Raw genomic sequence first — 19,542 nt, 5'->3', positions numbered from 1 at the left:
ATTTTGGTTAGCTTTCCGTGATTATAGTTTTCATTCTGGAGTCTGTGGATTGTAGTTCTTGCTTCTTCTGTCTGATGGATGAGGATAAGAGGCTTGTGCAAGCTTCCTGATGGGAGGGACTGACTAAGGGGAAAACTGGGTCTCACTCTGGTGCACTGGGCCACGCTCAGTAAATTTTTAATCCAGTTGTCTGCTGTACTCCTTCCCTGTTTGTTGTTTGGCCTGAGGCAACCCAATCCTAGGGTCTACAAGCTCTTGTTGTTTTGTTGTTGTTTAGACTCTTTTCGACCCCATGGACTGCAGCACACCAGGATTCCCTGTCCTTCTCTATCTTCCAGAGTTTGCTCAGATTCATGCCTACAGGCTCTATGGGAGGGCTGTTGGCAACCTCCAAGAGGACTTATGCCAGCCTCCCAAGACTGCTGCTGCTGGTGCCCTTGGCCCTGCAGCAGGCGACAGCTGACCCATGCCTCCACAGGAGACCCTCAAACACTCACAGGCAGGTCGGGCTCAGTCTGTTGTGGGTCACTGCACCTTTCCTCAGAGAAAATGAAGAAAGAGCATTAAGGTATGTGCAAAGGCCCTGAGATTACAGAGAGATTCCTCCATTCTAAGAACTAAAAGAAGGCCACGGTGCTAAAGCACAAACACAGAAGGAAACAAAGGGTGGCAGAGGCCAGATGGCTCAAGACTTTACAGGCCGTATTAGCCAACAGGAGATTTTTCATTTATTTTGGGTTGGGCTTCGTTGCTGCACGGGCTTCTCATCTCGGTGACTTCTCTCTTTGCAGAGCACAGGCTCTAGAGTATTTGGGCTTCAGTAGTTACAGAACATAGATTTGGTTGCCCCACCACATGTGTGATCTCCCCAGACCAGGCTTGAACCCATGTCCCCTGTATTGGCAGGCATATTCGTAACCACTGGACCACCAGGCAAGTCCAGCAATAAGACATTTTTTATTTCAAGACAATGGGGGGAGACTCGGAAAAACCTGGAACATTTTAAGGCTCGTTTTACCATGTTTTGCATTTTCCAAAGATGACTGCTGCAAGTGGGCAACATTAGAGAGGGGTGAGGGAAGAGTGGGCAGTGTTACACGCCTGATGCATTTAGAGCATTTGGCCCAGTTTCTGGCACAGAGGAGGCATGCAGTGATGAAATTGATATTATTACCCCATCACCCAACCTCCCCACCTCCCGAGTGGGAAGTGAAAAGACACCACCTTGGCCCCACAGGCCAACCTAGCTTGTTACTGCAGGACCCAAAGTCTGCTCACTGTTAGGAATAGCAGTTTTAATAGGTAACTGGTGGGGTATCAGGTCCTGGTGCCTGTGCATTCAGAAGGGAGCCTGGGGGGATAACTGGTCGCTGGAAAATACTCCTGCTCTCACCTACCCTACACCCATTAACTGGGAGAACAGAGGGGTCAGTCCAAGCCAGAACATGTCAGAGGTGATGACAATAGTCGGGAGTGCCTGGGCTAAGGACTGGGGGAACACAGAGGGCAGAGAAGGAGCCAGGGAACAAGAAAGAGCAGAGTGCAGAGGGGAGAGGATGGCAGGTCTATTTGCAGGTCAAATGGCTCTGCAGCAGCTCCTTTGACACGTCTGTTCCCATCTCCCCAGAAGGAGCAAGCCCTTCTCCAGCCCTGATTCCCGCTGCCTTTCTCCCTCACTTGCCAGCTTCCTGAACACGTGCAGTCTGCACTTTCCCCACCCACTTCTCTCTGGCTTCCGTCCCCATCACTCTGCAGAATTCCCTCTAGCAAAAGTCCCCAGGGACCTGACCAGCCTCTCTGACACTAGGTTTCCTCCTCTGCCCGCCCTGTCTGTGCTTTCTCCTCCAAGAGCATCTTTCTGATCTGCTTCCTAAAACGTCAGTGCTCCTGAAAGCTCTGCCTGGACCATCATCTTTTCTCACTCCACACACTCTCCCAAAGCCACCTGGTCCACTCCAGTGGCTCCCACCACCTCCTTGGGGCTGGGAACCCCCAAAGTACCTCCCCAGCTATTGCTGCCAGCTGCTGGCTATGAACAGTCCACGTGATCGCCCTCCACACCCAGTACGTGGAACCCTGAACCCACTAACTCCCGAATATCCGGGAAGAACCTCCCCATCATCTTCCCCTCCCCACCTCCAACAACCTGCTCTCCTCCTGTGAACTGTTTTTTTTAACTGGCCTCACATGCCTCTTCTCTCGCACAGAGGGAGCTTTCTACACATACAAGCATCATTGTTTACAGATTCCATATGGGTGAGTTCATCGAGTCACTAAAATTTACTTGTTTAACCCCAAAATCAATGCCTTCGCTGTCACCTGTGGACAGGCACAGGGCAGTGGAATGCTTGAGTTGCCTGATGTGCAAGGTCCCAGCTGAGGCTGAACAAGCAGATGCTTTGCCTTCCACTTTCAGCTGATACTGTAAACAAATGTCCCATGGGAGGTCAATTGGTTGCTATTTTTTCACATTTTTGGGCTTGTGGAGGTGATTCTGCTGTTTAAACTGGCCCCCAAGTGTGGCACTGAAGTTGTCTGGTATTCCCAAGCACAGGAAGGTTGTGGCGGGCCTTGGGGAGAAAATACCAGTGTTAGATGAGTTTTGTTCGGGGATATTTGGGTCCAGTGGTTAAGACACTGTGCTTCCGCTGCAAGGAGGCACAGGTTCAATCCCTGGTTGGGGAACTAAGACCCTGCATGCCAAGGCCAAAAATAAAAAAAGGATAGAAGAATGAGCTTTGTTCAGGAGTGAGTTATAGTGCTGTTGGCTGTGAGTTCAACATTAATGATTCCACACTATATATAAGTAAGGTATGTTTCAAGAGAAACACACATAAAACATGGTTATGTATTGATCAGTTGATAAAAATGTCATGGTCAGAGGCTCGTAGGAACCATCCCCTACATTTCCCCTGCTGAAGTCTCTGGATTTGCTAATTCAGTGTTTGTAGTGACTTACAGAACATCACTACCATGGAGAATGAGAACTGACCATACTCATCGGATCACGTAGCCTCCTTCCTTCCCTGAGGCCTCCCTCTGCACAGGAGATAATCCAGACCACTTAGCAGAGTGTTTCAGATCTTTCTTGGTCCAGAACATCCTTGCTTTTTAGCGCCACCACTGATAGGGCCCACATGGGGTCTTATTGATAAGATGGTTCGTTATGTCGACTTCGCAAGCAAGCAAAGAATAAATCACAGTGATCTGAGACTGACCAAATTGCTCAAATGGCATCCTGTTATCTCACTGGCGCCTATCTTCTCAAAACTGCGAGATCACCAGATTCTAGACCTCTGGCTACGTGACATCCTTCCAGAGAGCTTTTCATGGGTGGAGTCTAAGGACTCTGTCAGAAAGGGAGGACACTGGTTCTCCTTAAGAGCCAGTCACCCTCTCTCTTCCCTCTAATAAATTTCCTTTTCTTGTCTGACTGCCCTGCTCATTCTCTTTTTCTCTGCACTCGCCTTACACCCACCACTCCCTCCTCCAACCCACTCTCCAAAGCTTTTCCATCATCTTTCACTGCAGGCTCTAAGCCCTCTGCCTCAAAGGCCTTTCCTCCTTGTTGCCTCTTGATGAATTCCTACACGTCTTTCAAGACCCAGCTTACATGTCACCTTGTCTGGGTCTTCCTCTGGCAGAACTTGACACTCCCTCTCTGTTCCATGTCTCTTTGGCTCTGATCACAGTGTCATATCCAATCTAGTCACGTGTCTCCTCTCTCCTGTACTCGGTGATAGCTTGGAGGAAGAATGCAGAGGGGGTAGTTGTGTGTGTCTCTCTCTTTGCAGAGTGCATGCGCTTCACACATCATTCATTCCATAAACATAAACGGAGGCCTAACATGGTACCTAACAGGCCCCGTACTAGGCGTCCAGGGGCCAGCGCTGCCCCACGCATGTGTAGCACTGGGCCCACAGTGTGGCCTGTGTGTAAGAGCGTGTGCGTGTGGGATGTGCCACACTTGCTGTGGACCTGCAGTGTTTGTGGCTCTCGGACACATTGTCCATTGAATTTAGGCCCAAGTGACCTGCTGATAAAGAACATCTTAGAAGCTAACCCAACAGGCTGCATCCAGGCACTAAAGAGAAGCCCTCCAGGGAATGCCCTGCCTATCCTCCCCACTCACGGGCACTGCCTGACCCAGGTTCTGTCTTTTTGTCCAAAGACATCATCTATCCCGTGAGATTTTATCTGGTGAGCCGTCTGTCTCCCATCCTTTCTCTGCCTTCCTTCATCTCAGGGAGAGGAGGTTAGAAGCAGGGAAAGATGGGGGGAAGCCGTATGGGGACCCACCACATGCCAGGCGTGTGCAGGCAGCTCACACGCCAGAGGCAGTGGCAGGAAAGGCCTCCTCTGTGCCAGGCACTGTCTGGCACTGTGCCTCTGTTGGCTGGGCTAATCCTCGTGCCAACCCTCTTAGGTAGGTGGTGCTACCGTCGCACTGCACAGACAGGGAACTGATGCCCAGCAGGGAGAGGCAGTGGCCAGGCCGGATTCAGGCCACAAAGCCACCACCCTGCACTGCACATGCTGTCCTCACAGGGCACACCTCACGGGCACAAGATGTCTCATTGTACACCCAAGAAACAGACCTGAATACACCAGAGGTGAGATTCAAGTCCAGGGTTGTGAGATTCGAGATCCAGGGCTGGACCCATATGTAGCGGTGCTTGAGCTCCAGCTGTAGGGGAGTGAGACCCAGATGCAGATGTCCCCTGCCGTCAGGCACTTCCTTCATCTGCCTGCCCCATTAGACAGGGAGGCACCTGCTCTGGACAGGACTTGCCCACCCCAAGTCCCTTCTACTGGAGCTCCACACATCCTTATACCTGTGTGTCTCTGGGCCCATCTGTGTGCCGGGGGTGCTAGTGGTAAAGAACCCACCTGCCAACGCAGGAGACACAAGAGACGTTAGTTCAGTCCCTGGGTTGGGAAGATCCCCTGGAGGAGGAGGGCGTGGCAACCCACTCCAGTGTTCTTGCCTGGAGAGTCCCATGGACAGAAGAGCCTGGCGGGCTGCAGTCCATGGGGTCACAAAGAGTCAGACACGACTGAAGAGACTGAGCCCACACCCAAGTAGGGAGACCCTGCCAACCGCTCCTGATCCTCTCTTTATCCGTGTAACCTAGCGCCAAACACAGCGCCTGGCTCAGAGCCAAATCTCAGGAATGATTCTTGAATTTAAAGAATGGGGTAGAGAGTAGCTCCTCAGGGCCGGGGTGGAGGGTGAAGGACAGGCAGCTGCTCAGGGGTTGGGGAGGGGCTCGGTGTACATATTTTGGGGAGAGATGGGGCTGTGTATGTAGGGGAGAGGCTGATTTTCTGTGTAAGCCCTTATGCGCTCAGTGTCAGGGTGCAAAGACTGAACTAGATTCCAGCAGCAGTGGGAGCCTGGGCCTCGCGACTGTTCCCTGACATCTGTGCAGTCGTAAGAGGCTGTGCAGCTGGTGCTGGACTTATCAGCTGGTAATTAAGGCCAAGTGGGTGAGTTCCTGAGAGTCTGGAGCTGATCTGTGTTGCGTCTTGCTAACGACAAGCCCCTAAAAAATGTCTATTGGTGAGGACTGATTTGTTCATTCAACGGGTGAGTCCCACCTGGAACAAGTTCAACTATTTCAATGCCATCTGATGATAATGTGAAAGCTCAGGGCCGTGGAAGCCCTGAGATGAGGCCCTAAGCCATCTGGGGCTGCACAATCGGGGAAAGCTTCTTGGAAGAGTAGGCCAGGCAAGGAGAAAGATGACGGAAAGGCATTCAGGTGGGGGCTATAGATAGGCAAAAGCATGTGGGATGGAGACAGAATTTCGGACTCAGTTCCACAGGTCACTGAAGCCGTGAGAACGAAAGGCCCTGAAGAGTAACTGGAGAGGGAAGAGAGTCTGGAGCAGCCCACAGAGTCCCAGGAAGAATCAGAAGGAATTTCTGGAGAAGACAGGCCTTGGCTCCTCCCACACAAGGCCAGGGATGGGAAGACAAGCTGGGGGTCAGAGTGGACCTGTGGTTGTCCCCAAGAGGATGCCAGGATTTTTAGGCTGAGCGCCCTAAAAGGAGGGCAACCGTAAGTCTCCTGGGCCTCAGGAGAGGCAGTCCTGGGAGGCTGGGGCCCAGCCAATGGCAGTTCCCAGCCCAGCTGCTCCTCCTCCTGGCCCGAGGCACACCCAGGCTGCCTGCCGAAATCTGCGGGCTCTGTCCTAGGTTTTCCCAAACACCCTCCCTGGTTCTGACATGAGTGCCGGCTGCCCGCCGAGTTGGAGTGCTGGCGGCCAGGACCCGGTGCCCAGAGAGCCCTGAGGAGTAGTCGCTCAGGTAAGGCCAAAGGCCATCTGTGTCCAGAGGTGCCCTCCGCACACCTGGCACACCCAGATGTGGGAAGACTTCGCTGACTGCTAGTCAGGGGAGTGGCCGGGGCACATGGCCATCCTGACGGTGGAGAAGGGAAGGGCGCCTCCCGCCCCTGCTCTGGGTTCTCCCCCTTTCTCCTCAGCTGTGAGCAGAGGTAGGAGCCAGGGACTGAAGGGGAGAGGGGCTCACAGAGGGGCCAGGAGCTGAGCAGGTGGGGCATCCCTGCCTGGGCCTGCGAAACCCCGCCCCCTCTCTGGGTTGGGCTGGGCAGGGAGCCCCTGGGCTGGAGCCTCCTCAGATGCTCCCTGAGAAGCTGCCAGGGGTTCCGCCCACCTCAGGCAGGACTGAGCAGAGACCGACGGGTGATTCAGAGCAGGGGCCCCACGTTCAAGTTGTAGGTGGTATAGACAGGACAGCAGACAGGGTAGGGGGCAGAGTCACTCCAGCCTCCCTCCCTGTGGATCTGTGGGGCTGGGGCAGGGACTGCGCACAGCAGGCAGCTTCCCAAAACCTGAGGAAAGGGGCCCAGACCCAGAGCGTGGTCCATGAAGCTAGCCTGCCTGGGTTCAAATCCCAGCTCTGCTGCTTACCATCTGTGTCACTGTGGGCAAATGGACTAAGCTCTTTGTGCTCCACTTTCCGCATCTGTAAATGGGGAATAAAACCTGTACCCTTTTGTACAGTTGCTGTACTGATTCATGCCAAGTGCTCAGATAATCTGGGGGGCGGGGCGTGGAGGGGAGAACAGCATTGTGACCTCCGATATGGAGCAGACTTGGAAATGGCAGCAGGAACCCCTTAAAGCGGGAGGCTGTGCAGACAGGCTCCCTGAGGTTCTGGGGAGCCCAGGGGGCTAAGACCATGCTGCATGCATCAGTGGACCCCCCAGGAACCAGACAGAGCTTCCAAGAGCACACACAGGCACTCCTCACTCTGAACCATAGTCACGGTGCCTAATTGGAGATAAATTGGATTCCTATGTGTTCACAAACTCACCAGTAGAACTGACCAGAGTGGCATTGCTCATTTTGGTGTCTTGACAAGGCTGTCCCACAAGATGACAAAAAAAAAGTTTCTGTGATCAGAAGAGTTGGTGCAGTGCTACCTATTCTGACCCCTTATTCATAATGTGAATGTATTCACAGGGTCAAGCAAAGGGACCTGTTTAACTTTGCACTGAACACAGTGCTTGCCTACCTTTCTTAAACATGGAATCCTTCTCCTGGCTTCTGTTGCCAGGCCACTGAGCAGCATTCCATGGAATGCCAGTTTGGGAAGCACAACAACACGAGGCTCCTCTATGAAGCCTAACATACAAAGAGAATCAATGTTCCCTCCTTTTTTTTAGCTGGTTTGCCATTGGCCTTGCTTCAGATGCATCACACATGAGCAGGACAACTGTCTGGATATTTCTAATGTTAGACCAGATGGGAGTTTGGGGACAAAGTTCCAACCTTCTCTTTAGCCCCATCTCCCAAGCCGAGTAAAAGGCACAGAACAGGTTCCCTTTGGGAGGAGGCTGCCTAAAGGGAGAGAGCCGTGTTCAGAAAGGAAAAAAAAGTCATTCCAAAATCTGGACCACTGAGGAGGGGGAAGGGTCAGGGTTAGGACAGACAGGGAAGGTAGCATTAGCCACCCCCTTAAGCCCTGGGAGGAGCAGGTGGCTTTGCTTACTTTTATGGGGGAGAGTTGGTTCTGGGCTGAATTACCTGTGCTCCAGGCCCACCTCTGCACCTGATCAGCTGTGACCCTGCATAACCCCTCTGAACCTTGGTTCCCCCGTCTGTAAAGGGGACGAGGATAGAGCCCAGCTCTGCCATGGCCATGAGGATCAGAGTTAATGACCCGGTTCTATAAACCAGGAGAGGGAGTGCTCTCTAAACGTGGGAAATGACCATCATCCTCTCTCCGCAGTAGCCGCCAACGCCGGGGGCCACCATGAACTGGGGGATCTTCGAGGGGCTCCTGAGCGGGGCCAACAAGTACTCCACAGCCTTCGGGCGTGTCTGGCTGTCCCTGGTCTTCATCTTCCGCGTGCTGGTGTACCTGGTGACAGCCGAGCGAGTGTGGAGCGATGACCACAAGGACTTCGACTGCGACACTCGCCAGCCGGGCTGCTCCAACGTGTGCTTCGACGAGTTCTTCCCCGTATCCCACGTGCGCCTCTGGGCCCTGCAGCTCATCCTGGTCACGTGCCCCTCGCTGCTTGTGGTCATGCACGTGGCCTACCGCCAGGCCCGGGAGAAGAAGCACCAAGAGGCCATTGGGAAGGACGGCGGGCGCCTCTACCTGGACCCCGGTAAGAAGCGGGGAGGGCTCTGGTGGACATACGTCTGCAGCCTGGTGTTCAAGGCCGGTGTGGATGCCACCTTCCTCTACGTGTTCCACTCCATCTACCCCAGATACACCCTCCCCCGAGTGGTCAAGTGCCAAGTGGCCCCGTGTCCCAACGTGGTGGACTGCTTCATCTCCAAGCCCGAGGAAAAGAACATCTTCACTCTCTTCATGGTGATCACGGCCCTCGTCTGCATCATCCTCAACCTGGTGGAGCTGGCCTACCTGGTGAGCAAGAGATGCCGGGAGTGCCTGGAGGCCAGGAAAGCCCGGTCTGAGAGCCTGGACCACCGCCTGGACTGGGTCACCTCTTCTTCCAAACAGGGCGATCTCCTCTCAGGCGACCTCATCTTTCTGGACTCAGATGTTCCCCCTCCACTCTTACCAGACCACCCTCAAGACCACGTGAAGAAAACCATGCTGTGAGGGGCTGCCTGATCAGGCCTGGGTTGGAAGGACCCGGGAGCCAAGGTGCAGCCTTGGGGGTGGGGGTGCTGAGCTGAGAGTAGGGGCAGACAAGAGGGAGAGTCAGGCGGCCTGGGTTCAAATCCTTTCTCCCCAAGTTCCTGCCACCTGCACCAGCTGTGTGACCCTACGCGAGTTACCACCTGGAGCTGAACCTCGGTTTCCTTTTGTGTACAATGGAGATGATGAGCCCTGCTGAGCAAGGCCGGCGCTATGAGGAGGGCTTTAATAAGAGAATATACACGCACATGCCTCCAAAGTGTGGGGTCCACGGTCAGGGCTTAATAAAATTCAGTTCATTCACTGATTCAAGGAGACCTTTGCTCCTTCAACCTTGGTGAGCTTTATTGACTCCTTTCATCAACTTTTCGGCCCCTGCACAGGCTGCACTTGATCTAGCCAGGTAAGGACTGACGTGACTTAGCAGCAGCAGCAGCAAGAGGACCCCCAGCACTCCTGGGGGGTCATGCTCCTTGCTCTGGGTCAAGTCTAGCCTTTATCCCCAGTTGCAGTTTTTAAGCCCATGGGTTGTCTGCAAAGAGAATAAAGCTTAGTGAATAAGCAGTTGTGTGTCTCAGGGGAAAGTTCATGGACTTCTAGTCATAACATTTGACTTTGAACCCAAGTTCCACTGGGACTCTGGGAGAGCAACTGCAGCTCCTCTCCAAAGTGGGTTAATAATATCGAGCCGGTGGGATGGCTGTGAGGTGGGATGAGCTCCCGGCTTCAGACGAGGTTAACCGGCTGTAAAAGGCCGCATAAATGTTAATCACTGGTATTAGGAAGTGCTCTATAAATGCTTGTGGGAAACGAGACAGAGGAGCCCCTCCCTGGCTGCATATTAACCTTCCCTATCCCAGGCTCAAGGCCTGTCTGCAGCCCCTGCCGGGTCAGGCTTTTATTTCCCCGAAGCCCAGGCCCATGGAGGGTGGACTGGGAGGCTGTGCCTGGTCCCATGCCAGCTGGAGAATTTCATGCTGCAATCTGCATTCCTTGTCTCCACCTGGGCAGCGGTGCCATACCGAGAGGAACGGAGGGTGGGTGGATGGGTAGGCCCTCCCACCCCCACATGTCTCACCACCACTCAGATACGTCCTGCCAGAAGCAGGGAGCAGGAAGAGGGGCAGTGCAATCCTGGGCTGAATCAAGATTGCCCCTTTCCATAGATGTGAGCTGCTGAGGGTCTCACCACCAGGCTTCCAGAGAAATGGGTAGGAGAGAGGCCTAGGGACAAGAGGATGGGGACATTTAGGCAACGGTGTGGGAGGCAGGGGCAGGAAAAATGCCATTTGGTGCTAACCTGGGCCCAAGCATGAACATACCAGGCTCCGGTGCCTGCTCAGGCAGTTTCACCCGTATACCTGTCAGCACGGCAAGCCAGACCCCGCCATACCCACTGAGCTGCAGAGAAGGCGTGGGCCAGCGGAGAAGAGCCACAGGTGTTTGCCCTGAACACATGCCCGGGAAGTCCGCCCACCTGTCTGCCTGCCCACCCAGTCACTCCCGTTTGGCTCACTAGTTCGGAAAGCCCCACCCAGCAGGGGAGTGAGAAACAAAAGCTGCCTCCCGGAGGTCCCCAGGCAGACGGGCAGACACGCCAGCCCAGGGCCAGGAGAGCAGCTGCTAGAACCAAGCAAGGTGAGGACCAAATCGGGCAGGAGACTGAGCTGGGAGGCAGAGATCAGGTGGGCTGAGGATCCCAGGGGACCGAGGGTGGTGGGTTGGGCTTTGGGAGATGTAGGGGCAGACAGGATCTCTGGAGAAACTCCAGGGAAGCCTGAAGGAAGGGGAAGGACTGTCCTGCCAGACCAGAGGGAAGACAGGAGACTGGAGATGAGATAAAGTAAGAGGTGGGATGAGGAAGTTTCACTGGGTTGAGCACACACAGAACACACAAATGTCTACTGTGTGTTCCCTGGTCCAGGCTCGGTACTGAGTCCTAGGGAATCAGAGATGAATGAGATATAGAGGCTGCCCTCCAGCAGCTGCCAGTCTGGCATGCAAAACAGGTAAACAGACCATTTACGTACCCGTGAGGCACTCTGCCAGGACAGATGGAGGAGGGTGCTCAGAAAATGTCCCAAAGGCACCAGGTCTGAAGATGGCTGATTCCTGAGTCGGGGCAGGGCAGGGGCCAGAGGCAGAGTAGGACAAGATGGCACTCCAGCTAAGGGGTGTGGAGGATGGAGCACGCAGGACATGGCCTGAATGACACAATGGCCCACATGGGCAGCAAACAGCCAGCAAGCGGACGGAGAAGGAAGGTGTCTCTGAAAGTAAAGGTAGATAGATGGCGGGGGGAGGACCATGCCAGAATCTTGCCTCTGTCCCTTCCCCAATGCCTCCCAAAGGCTGGAATGGTTAGAATTCCAGAGAACCCACTGGGGTGAGGACAGTCAGCCCTCAGGCCCAACGCCGAAACAGGAGGTGGCAGGATGATACCAAGCCACCGTGATTCCAAAGAGCCTGTTTGCTTTGTAAGGGAATGTCGGGTGGGGGATGTCCTGGAGCCAGAAAGAAGATGAGGGTAGATATTATCTGAGGTCTGCACAGGGCCTGGCTCAAGCCGGTGCTCACTTGGAGAAAGTTGAAGAGTAAAGATACATTTCCCTCAGACTTCCCCGGTGGTCCAGAGGTTAAGACCCCAGGCTTCCACTGCAGGGGGCATGGGTTCAGTCCCTGACTGGAGAAGTTCTGCATGCTGTATGGTGTGACAAAAAAAAGAAAAAAAACAGATACACATCCCGCCCCTCCTGCCCGGTCCAGCCCGGCAGCCCGGCAGCTGGCCAAACAGTGGATCATCCAATCCACACTTTTTTACTGTTTCTTTAGAAGTTAGGTGACATGTAGACACGTAGAGCTGAAGGCTGGAGTCAGCAAGGTTGGTAGGCACATCATTACAGGATGATTACCCTTCACGTGCACCTATTACTCTATAGAATGAAATATGTCCTGACTTTGGAACTGGAAGATGGAAGCTCAAGACCAGCTCTACCACTTCCAGCCATCCGCCTTGGGCGGGTGCCTCTCGGGGCTTTAGCTCCCTCCCTCTGAATCTAGGACAATGGCAATCCCTACCCCACCAAGTCATGGCCAGTGTGGACATGATAACACGATGGTTGTGAAATCATGTGCCCATCACGCCCTTAATGAAGGTGCCCATTTCCAGGTTCTTCCAGCCCTGTGACGCCAGGGGCCAAGATCGTCCACTCAGGGAAGCCAGGCCGGGGTCAGCATGAATTGGGCGTTCCTGAGGGACGTGCTGAGCGGGGTCAACAAGTACTCCACAGCGCTGGGCCGCATCTGGCTGTCCGTGGTCTTCATCTTCCGCGTGCTGGTCTACGTGGTGGCGGCCGAGGAGGTGTGGGACGACGAGCAGAAGGACTTCATCTGCAACACCAAGCAGCCAGGCTGCCCCAACGTCTGCTATGACCAATTCTTCCCCGTGTCTCACGTGCGCCTCTGGGCCCTGCAGCTCATCCTGGTCACGTGCCCCTCACTCCTCGTGGTCATGCACGTGGCCTACCGCCAGGAGCGGGAGCGGAAGCACCGCCGGAAGCACGGGCCCCACGCGCCCTCCCTGTATGACAACCCAGACAAGAAGCGGGGTGGGCTCTGGTGGACCTACCTGCTGAGCCTCCTCTTCAAGGCAGCTGTTGACGTGAGCTTCCTCTACATCTTCCATCGCCTCTATAAGGACTATGACATGCCGCGGGTGGTGGCCTGCTCCGAGTCGCCCTGCCCCAACACCGTGGACTGCTACATCTCCCGGCCCACAGAGAAGAAGATCTTCACCTACTTCATGGTGGCCACGGCTGTCCTCTGCATCCTCCTCAACCTCGGTGAGGTCTCCTACCTGGTGGGCAAGAGATGCCTGGAGATCCTTGGCCCCAGACCCCGGGGGTCTCGGCGCCGGGCTCGCCTGCTGGAGGCGTGTCCACCATATGCCCTCTCCCCGGGGGAGCACCCCCAAGATGGGAACTCTGTCCTAATGAAGGCTGAAATGACCACGGTTGATGCAGCTGGGTTTCCATAACTGGTGAGGTCAGCAGCTGAGACCACCAGAGCCTCTGCCTGCTCCAGAAAGCCACCACAGGGCAGGTGGGGAAGGCAGGTGTGGAGCTCCAGACGCCGACCCAGGGACCAATGCTGGGAAGCAGTTTGGTTTCTGGGTCCTGAGCCCCGGGGGAGGCAGGTTGATAGCTGATGGGGACTTTAGTATATGGAAATAGGGTATGTCAAGTCCTTAATAGATATGATTTTCTCAGTACTTTGCAGATTGGGGACAAGGAGGGATGGGAAGGAAAGCGGGGGGGGGGGTCACGATGGACCTTGGAGAGGCGGCCAAGACCACTCAGTGGGCATCTGAGTCCTGGAACCTCAGATCCAGGTTTACCCATCACACACACACACCCACACGCACACACACACACACTCCCACCACACACTCCATAGAGCATGCCCCCACGAGGTGGTGGGAAGCCCAGAGGTTGATCCAGTGGTCTCTGGACTCTGCAACCAGCTGGTCAAAGCAGGAGGAGAGATCCTAGGAGACCCTGTGCCAGTAAGAGTTGGTGCCCCTCAGCTAAGTGCCCATGGCTCCCCCATCCAGGCCTCTCTAACCCTGCCCAGCACAGGTACCCAGGGGTGAGTCCTTCAAAGGATGAGGGGGAAGGCCTGGTGTGGGTGGGACAGCGCTGAGAGGGAGTCCGGGATGGGGCGTCTGCCTGTGTGTTTAAGAGGCCCATCCCCACGGGCCAGGACCCATGGAGCGCCTCCAAGCTGACAGGTTCTTCACAGATCCTTAAGGCTGAGGGACTTCTCTTTACTGAATACACAATCCTTCCACCCTACACACACCACTCAGATCTCAACAGCTCCTGCAATGAGCTGGACTAGCTCGAGTCCCAGCACCCACACCAGTCTGACTCATGGGACAACCCTCTGGGAGACCCCCAGGCACCTCCCATTCAGCAACCCCTAAGCTTACCATGTCATCTTTCCCCAAACCTGCTCTCCTCAAGCATCACCGCCCACCCACCCCCTAACACCCCACCATAAACAACACTGCCACCCACCCAGTTGTCTGAGCCAGGAACGGGTCTGGTGGCATCCTCCGCCCCTCCCCACCTCCCAGCCCCTCAAGGCCCACATCTCAGTGTGGCACAAAATCCCACTAATTTCAGCCCCTGAAAGTTTCCCGAGTCTGCCTCTCCTCTCCCACCCCATAGCCGTATCCCTCCCACTGGGCCTCTCCCCTGCCCTCCTTTACAAGGACAGAGTGGTTGTGTACAAATCTGGCAACAACACTCCTCCGGCTGTGAAAGTCCCTCCACTACGACCACCATCCCCACTGCCCTCCACCAGGCCCTGTTGACCTCCCCAGCCTCACAACACCCTCTCCTCTCTCCTGAAAAGTGAAAGTCTTACTCACTCACTTGTGTCCCACTCTTTGTGATCCCATGAACTGTAGCCCACCAAGCTCCTCTCTCCATGGAATTCTCCAGGCAAGAATACTGGAGTGAGTAGCGATTCCCTTCTCCAGGGGATCTTCCTGACACAGGGATCAAACCCGGGTCTCCAGCATAGCAGGCAGATTCTTCACCGTCTGAGCCACCAGGGAAGCCCCCTTTCTCCTGGTACCACCAATAACATACCAAAGGGCTTGAGGATCCTCAACCAGACACGTCACGCTGGGTCGTGCCTCCAGCCTTCAGACATGCTGTTCCCTTGGCCTGGAATGCGCTTCCTCCCTCCTCTAGGACACTTCCTCAAACCCCAGACAGCCTTGACCTCCTCCGTGTGCCAGCCACTCTACCCAAACTAGAGGGGTCCGTTCTCCCCATCTGTCTGTGAGCCCTTTACACATGGGATGCTGAGTCGTTCAGCTCCCCAGCTGCCTTCAATAAATGTTTGTTAAATGACTAAATGGTCTATGAGCTGCTTGACACAAGGGACCATGTCGCATTTATCTGAATCTGAATCCTCCACCACAACTGGCCCAGGGAGTTCAGCGAAGTGTTTCCTTGTTTGTGTGTTTTGTTGGTGGTGTTTTAATTAATCCAGCCTACAACATATTTTGGCCACCTGATGTAAAGAACTGACTCATTGGAAAAGACCCTGATACTGGGAAAGATTGAAGGTAGGAGAAGGGGATGACAGGGGATGAGATGGTTGGATGGTATCACCGACTCCAAGGATATGAGTTTGACCAAGCTTCGAGAGTTGGTGATGGACAGGGAACCCTGGCGTCCTGCAGTCCATGGGGTTGCAAAGAGTCGAAAACAATTGAGCGACTGAACTGAACTGAAAGTTTGCTGTTGTTGTTTTTAAGTGTAACACTTTTTGAGAACATATTTTAAAAGCAGTCTAGGAACATTTAGGACAAAGAAATAATAAGGATACCATAATTAAATGAATTCAAGACATCCTTAGGGGTACAGTTTATACAGCCATCCCTTGATATCCATGGAAGATTGGTTCCATATCCTTTTTCCTTAATTAATTTTTATTGGCATATAGTTGCTTTACAATGCTGTGTTAGTTTCTACTGTAGAGCAAAGTAAACCAGTTATATGTATACATATTAATACATCCCCTCTTTTTGGATTTCCTTCCCATTTAGATCACCACAGTAGTGAGTAGAGTTGCCTGTGATATATAGTAGATTCTCATTAGATAGTGGTGTATATTTCAGAGAAGGCAATGGCACCCCACTCCAGTACTCTTGCCTGGAAAATCCCATGGATGGAGGAGCCCGGTAGACTGCAGTCCATGGGGTCACTGAGAATCGGACACGACTGAGCAACTTCACTTTCACTTTTCCCTTTCATGCATTGGAGAAGGAAATGGCAACCCACTCCAGTGTTCTTGCCTGGAGAATCCCAGGGACAGGGGAGCCTGGTGGGCTGCTGTCTATGGGGTCGCACAGAGTCGGACACGACTGAAGTGACTTAGCAGCAGCAGCAGCAGGGTATATTTGCCAGTCTCCCAGTTCAGCCTACCCCATCCCTTCCCTCAGCCTAAAGGTTTTTATGGGTGAGGAAACTTTGGCCTGGAGAGGAGACAAGAACTTCCAAGTCCAAAAGGATGAGCTGAATCTATGGGGGGCTAGGTCCCCCATGACCCTTGGAGAGCCTCCACGCCTACCCCTGATTATGGGACAAGATCAGAGAGTTACCCCCGTCTTAGGTCAGGGTCCCTGGAAGCAGGGCCAGTGGCAGGAGTTTGTGTGCGGGTGAGGAAGAACAAAGGAAGCAGGAGAGTGAGAGGGCAGAGCCGTGCAGGGTATGTGTTCTGGGAAACTCAGCCTTGGCCTGAGCCCCACGGCATGAGGGGACCTTTGGATCGTAAATCCCATCACAGAATTGTGCCCCCAGGGTAAAGAGCATCTGATTTTGGAACTCCCATAGCTGTCAGTCATTGGTTTCAGGCTTCCCCAAGCAGGAGGGCTGGTGGGGAAGGGTTGATGGGTCCCACTCGGTCAAGGTCAGTTCTCTGGGGGCAGCTATAAGCCATGAGTGGATGTCCCCCAGGAATGAGAGTGTGGGCGGGGCACCAAAACCATCCACTGACCACCCGACCCCAGGAAACAAGATGGCCCCCACCACCACGCCAGACCAGAGCTGTGACCACCCAACTGCAGAGAACAGGGCGGCCGTCTCAACCAGCTCAGAACCAGACGGCCCCACACTGCTCAGCCCAAGGCAGCTCCCACATGTAGACCCGCAGACCCGCCATAGACAACTCCCTGTGACACTCCAGGCTCCTTACTCCAGAAGCTTCCAGGTCCAACACAGGGCAAGAGCATCATAGAACCTTGACTAACCCCACACCAGGCCTTCTCATGGGCGCTCTTCCCAGAGGTCTTTAAGTCCCAAGCCACTGAGCCCGGTGGAGACGAGACACCACCTGACCAGCCAGAAGCCATCATTCTCTGTCCTTCCAGCGCCATGTTCCTGAAAACTCTTCCCTCCCTTTGGTCCTGCCATCTTTCTCCTCCACCTTCTGCCCACCCCCACAGCTGCACCTACTCTGGTTCACTAAAGACTGGAGCACGTGACTGTGACCTTCTGGTATTCTCTCACGGCCCACGGCCGCAGGGACCACTCGTGTGTCACTCTGCCCTTTTTATTCCAAGCCAGCCTCGTGGCCCCGGACCTCCTCCTCCACTGCATTTAGCCAGCCGCTCACAGGACCGCAATGCGGTCCTGGCTTCCCCCAGAACTGCTCCAGCTCTAGAATCTCCCATCCAGTTGAGGTCGGTAACTATTGACTGTTCACTTCAGTCAGGTGCACAGGATTTCTCTGGGAAGAATCAGGCAACAGTCCCTGACCTCATGGAGCTTACGTGCTACGAAGAGGATGGCTAATGAACTCCTGACATGCCCGGAAGCCGCGGGTAGGGGGCGGGGCCAGCAGTGGCTGGGGAAGAGGGAGGGGAATTCAGGCACCCAGGAAAAGCTTCCCCGGGACTTCTTAAACTGACCTAGAGAAAGAGGAAGATTTTGCTAAACACAGAGAGGAAGGCATTCCAGGCAGAGGGGAGAGTATATGAAAGCCTAGCACAGAGATCAAACTTCATGCCAAGGATCGGAAGGAACCCAGGTGGGCTGGATTCAGGCAAGCGGGCTCATAGTAGGCATCAGGCTGAAGTAGACAGCGGCTGGACGTGCAGCGCTTTCTCTAGCAGTCTTTGTTAATGATTTCAAACTTTATCCTAAAAACAATGAAAAGTTACTAGGGAGACTTTGCACATGTGATCTAATTTACAGGGTCTGGTCACAGTGCGGAGGGGCCAGGGCAGGGCTCTCTGTTTGAAGCCTGATGCAATAGTCCAAGTGAGAGAGAGCAGTGGCCTCAACCAGGGTGTGCACAGGGTGATGGAAAGAAACAGCTGGATCAAAGAAATGCTTACGAGACAGAATCAAAACGATGTGGTGACTTGGTTGGGTGTGGGGATCAGGAAGAGAGCGGAATCAAAGTGACACCCAAGTTTCTGGTTCTGGGTGGTGGTGCCACTTACCGAGCGCAGGAGTAGGTGTGCAGACAATGCTGATAACTTCTGTTTCAGATTTGTCGAGTTTGAAATGCAAATAAGATGTCTGGTCGCCCCCTCTCATTCACTGACCATATTACATCCTGGCTCACTGCTAAGACACTTATTATTGTTCACACCCAAAACCTTGACCGCTCACTTTCTGGACTTCCTTGTTTCCAACAATCTTTTTTCCTCCACCTGTCAAACCTCACCACATGCGTGCTCATAGCCTAGACCCCATTTGTAATGAGAACTGCACTGTCTCCTCTCTCTTGTCCCCCTCCAGCAATCTTTCTGCCACATCTACTGGTCAATAACCCCACTATCTCAATATCCATCACCCCCTTCACATCCCCACCTTCCCTCCTAACTCCAGTTAAATTCTCCGGGTGGCCCCTGTTCCAGAATATCTGGAGAATAATACCACTGGACTGCCTGGTTTCAGGCGCAACTTCTGGCCACAAAGCTCAAGTGGGCACTCCACATGTCTAAGAAATTCTGCATTTCCCTAAAACTTTAACCCTATTCTCCAAGATGACCTTATCATACCTCTCTTTGCCCAAACCTCGAGCTCCCATTCTCTTAATCCCCCATTTCAGCAGAGAGCCAGGCATCCTATGCCAATGGGCAATAGAAGCAGTAGGCAAGCACTGGCTCATCCCCGTCCACCAAGTCCGCCTTCTCCCCTTAACATGGATGAAGCATCGTGCTCCTGGTAGCCCCTGCTGCACGTGGGCACTGTCCCCCGTCACCTATCACCCACCCCTACCCCCGACTGTGTTCCACAGCTATTGCCTCACTATTCCTTCTCTGTAAATATATCTTATAACATTTCCCTCTCTCTTTTTTTAAAATATCCTTCTCCAGCTACTACCCCACTTACAAAAAAACAAAATCCTCTAAAAGTTGTCTGCACTTGACATCTCCACTTCCTCATCACTTTAGCTATTTCTATGAGGACTGCTCTTATCAAGATCATGAATGGCCAACACTGCTGCCAAATCCACTGGTCCTCCTGATCTTACTCCCTCAGCAACACTTGGCCACCGAGAGCTCCCTCCTTAAACACCATCTCCCCTTGGCTCCCAGGCAGCACCCTCTCCTGACCTCTTCCCAGCTCGCTGATGGGTCTTTCTTGATTTCACTAATTGTTCTTGCTGATCTCTAAACGCAAAATGCCCCAGGGTCCAGTTCTCCACCCTCTTTTCTCCTCTATCTACTCTGTGATCTTGTCCAGAAACATCCATAAAATCATCTCTAGACTGATGACTCTCACATTTATAGGTTCACACCTAACCACTCCCCTGAGTGCTAGACTCACGTTTCCAACTTCCTGTTGATCATCCAAAAGGGA

At 53.7% G+C, this 19,542-nt stretch overlaps 2 protein-coding genes across 3 annotated transcripts; both read left to right on the top strand.

The window, feature by feature from the left end:
- Nucleotides 1-5,686: 5,686 nt before the first annotated feature.
- GJB5 (gap junction protein beta 5) lies at nt 5,687-10,589 on the top strand. Of its 2 annotated transcripts, none has more exons than XM_070368479.1 (2): nt 5,687-6,313; nt 8,267-10,589. In XM_070368479.1, exon 2 carries the CDS (start codon nt 8,288-8,290, stop codon nt 9,107-9,109), a length of 822 nt encoding a protein of 273 aa, XP_070224580.1. In that variant the 5' UTR covers nt 5,687-6,313; nt 8,267-8,287; the 3' UTR covers nt 9,110-10,589. The 2 variants fall into 2 exon arrangements, with proteins under 2 accessions (XP_070224580.1, XP_070224579.1); XM_070368478.1 differs by having other exon boundaries at nt 5,689-6,313; nt 8,264-10,588.
- A 295-nt stretch (nt 10,590-10,884) lies between these two features.
- Nucleotides 10,885-13,184, top strand: GJB4 (gap junction protein beta 4). The gene has a single exon (XM_070368480.1). The coding sequence runs from the start codon at nt 12,384-12,386 to the stop codon at nt 13,182-13,184; it is 801 nt and encodes a 266-aa protein (XP_070224581.1). The 5' UTR covers nt 10,885-12,383.
- Nucleotides 13,185-19,542: the final 6,358 nt, after the last annotated feature.

The sequence above is a fragment of the Bos mutus genome, chromosome 3 (assembly GCF_027580195.1).
Source record: "Bos mutus isolate GX-2022 chromosome 3, NWIPB_WYAK_1.1, whole genome shotgun sequence".
Classification (NCBI taxonomy): Eukaryota; Metazoa; Chordata; class Mammalia; order Artiodactyla; family Bovidae; genus Bos; species Bos mutus.
The sequence above is the reverse complement of the archived record's forward strand: the minus strand, read 5'-3'. Positions and strand labels throughout refer to the sequence as shown.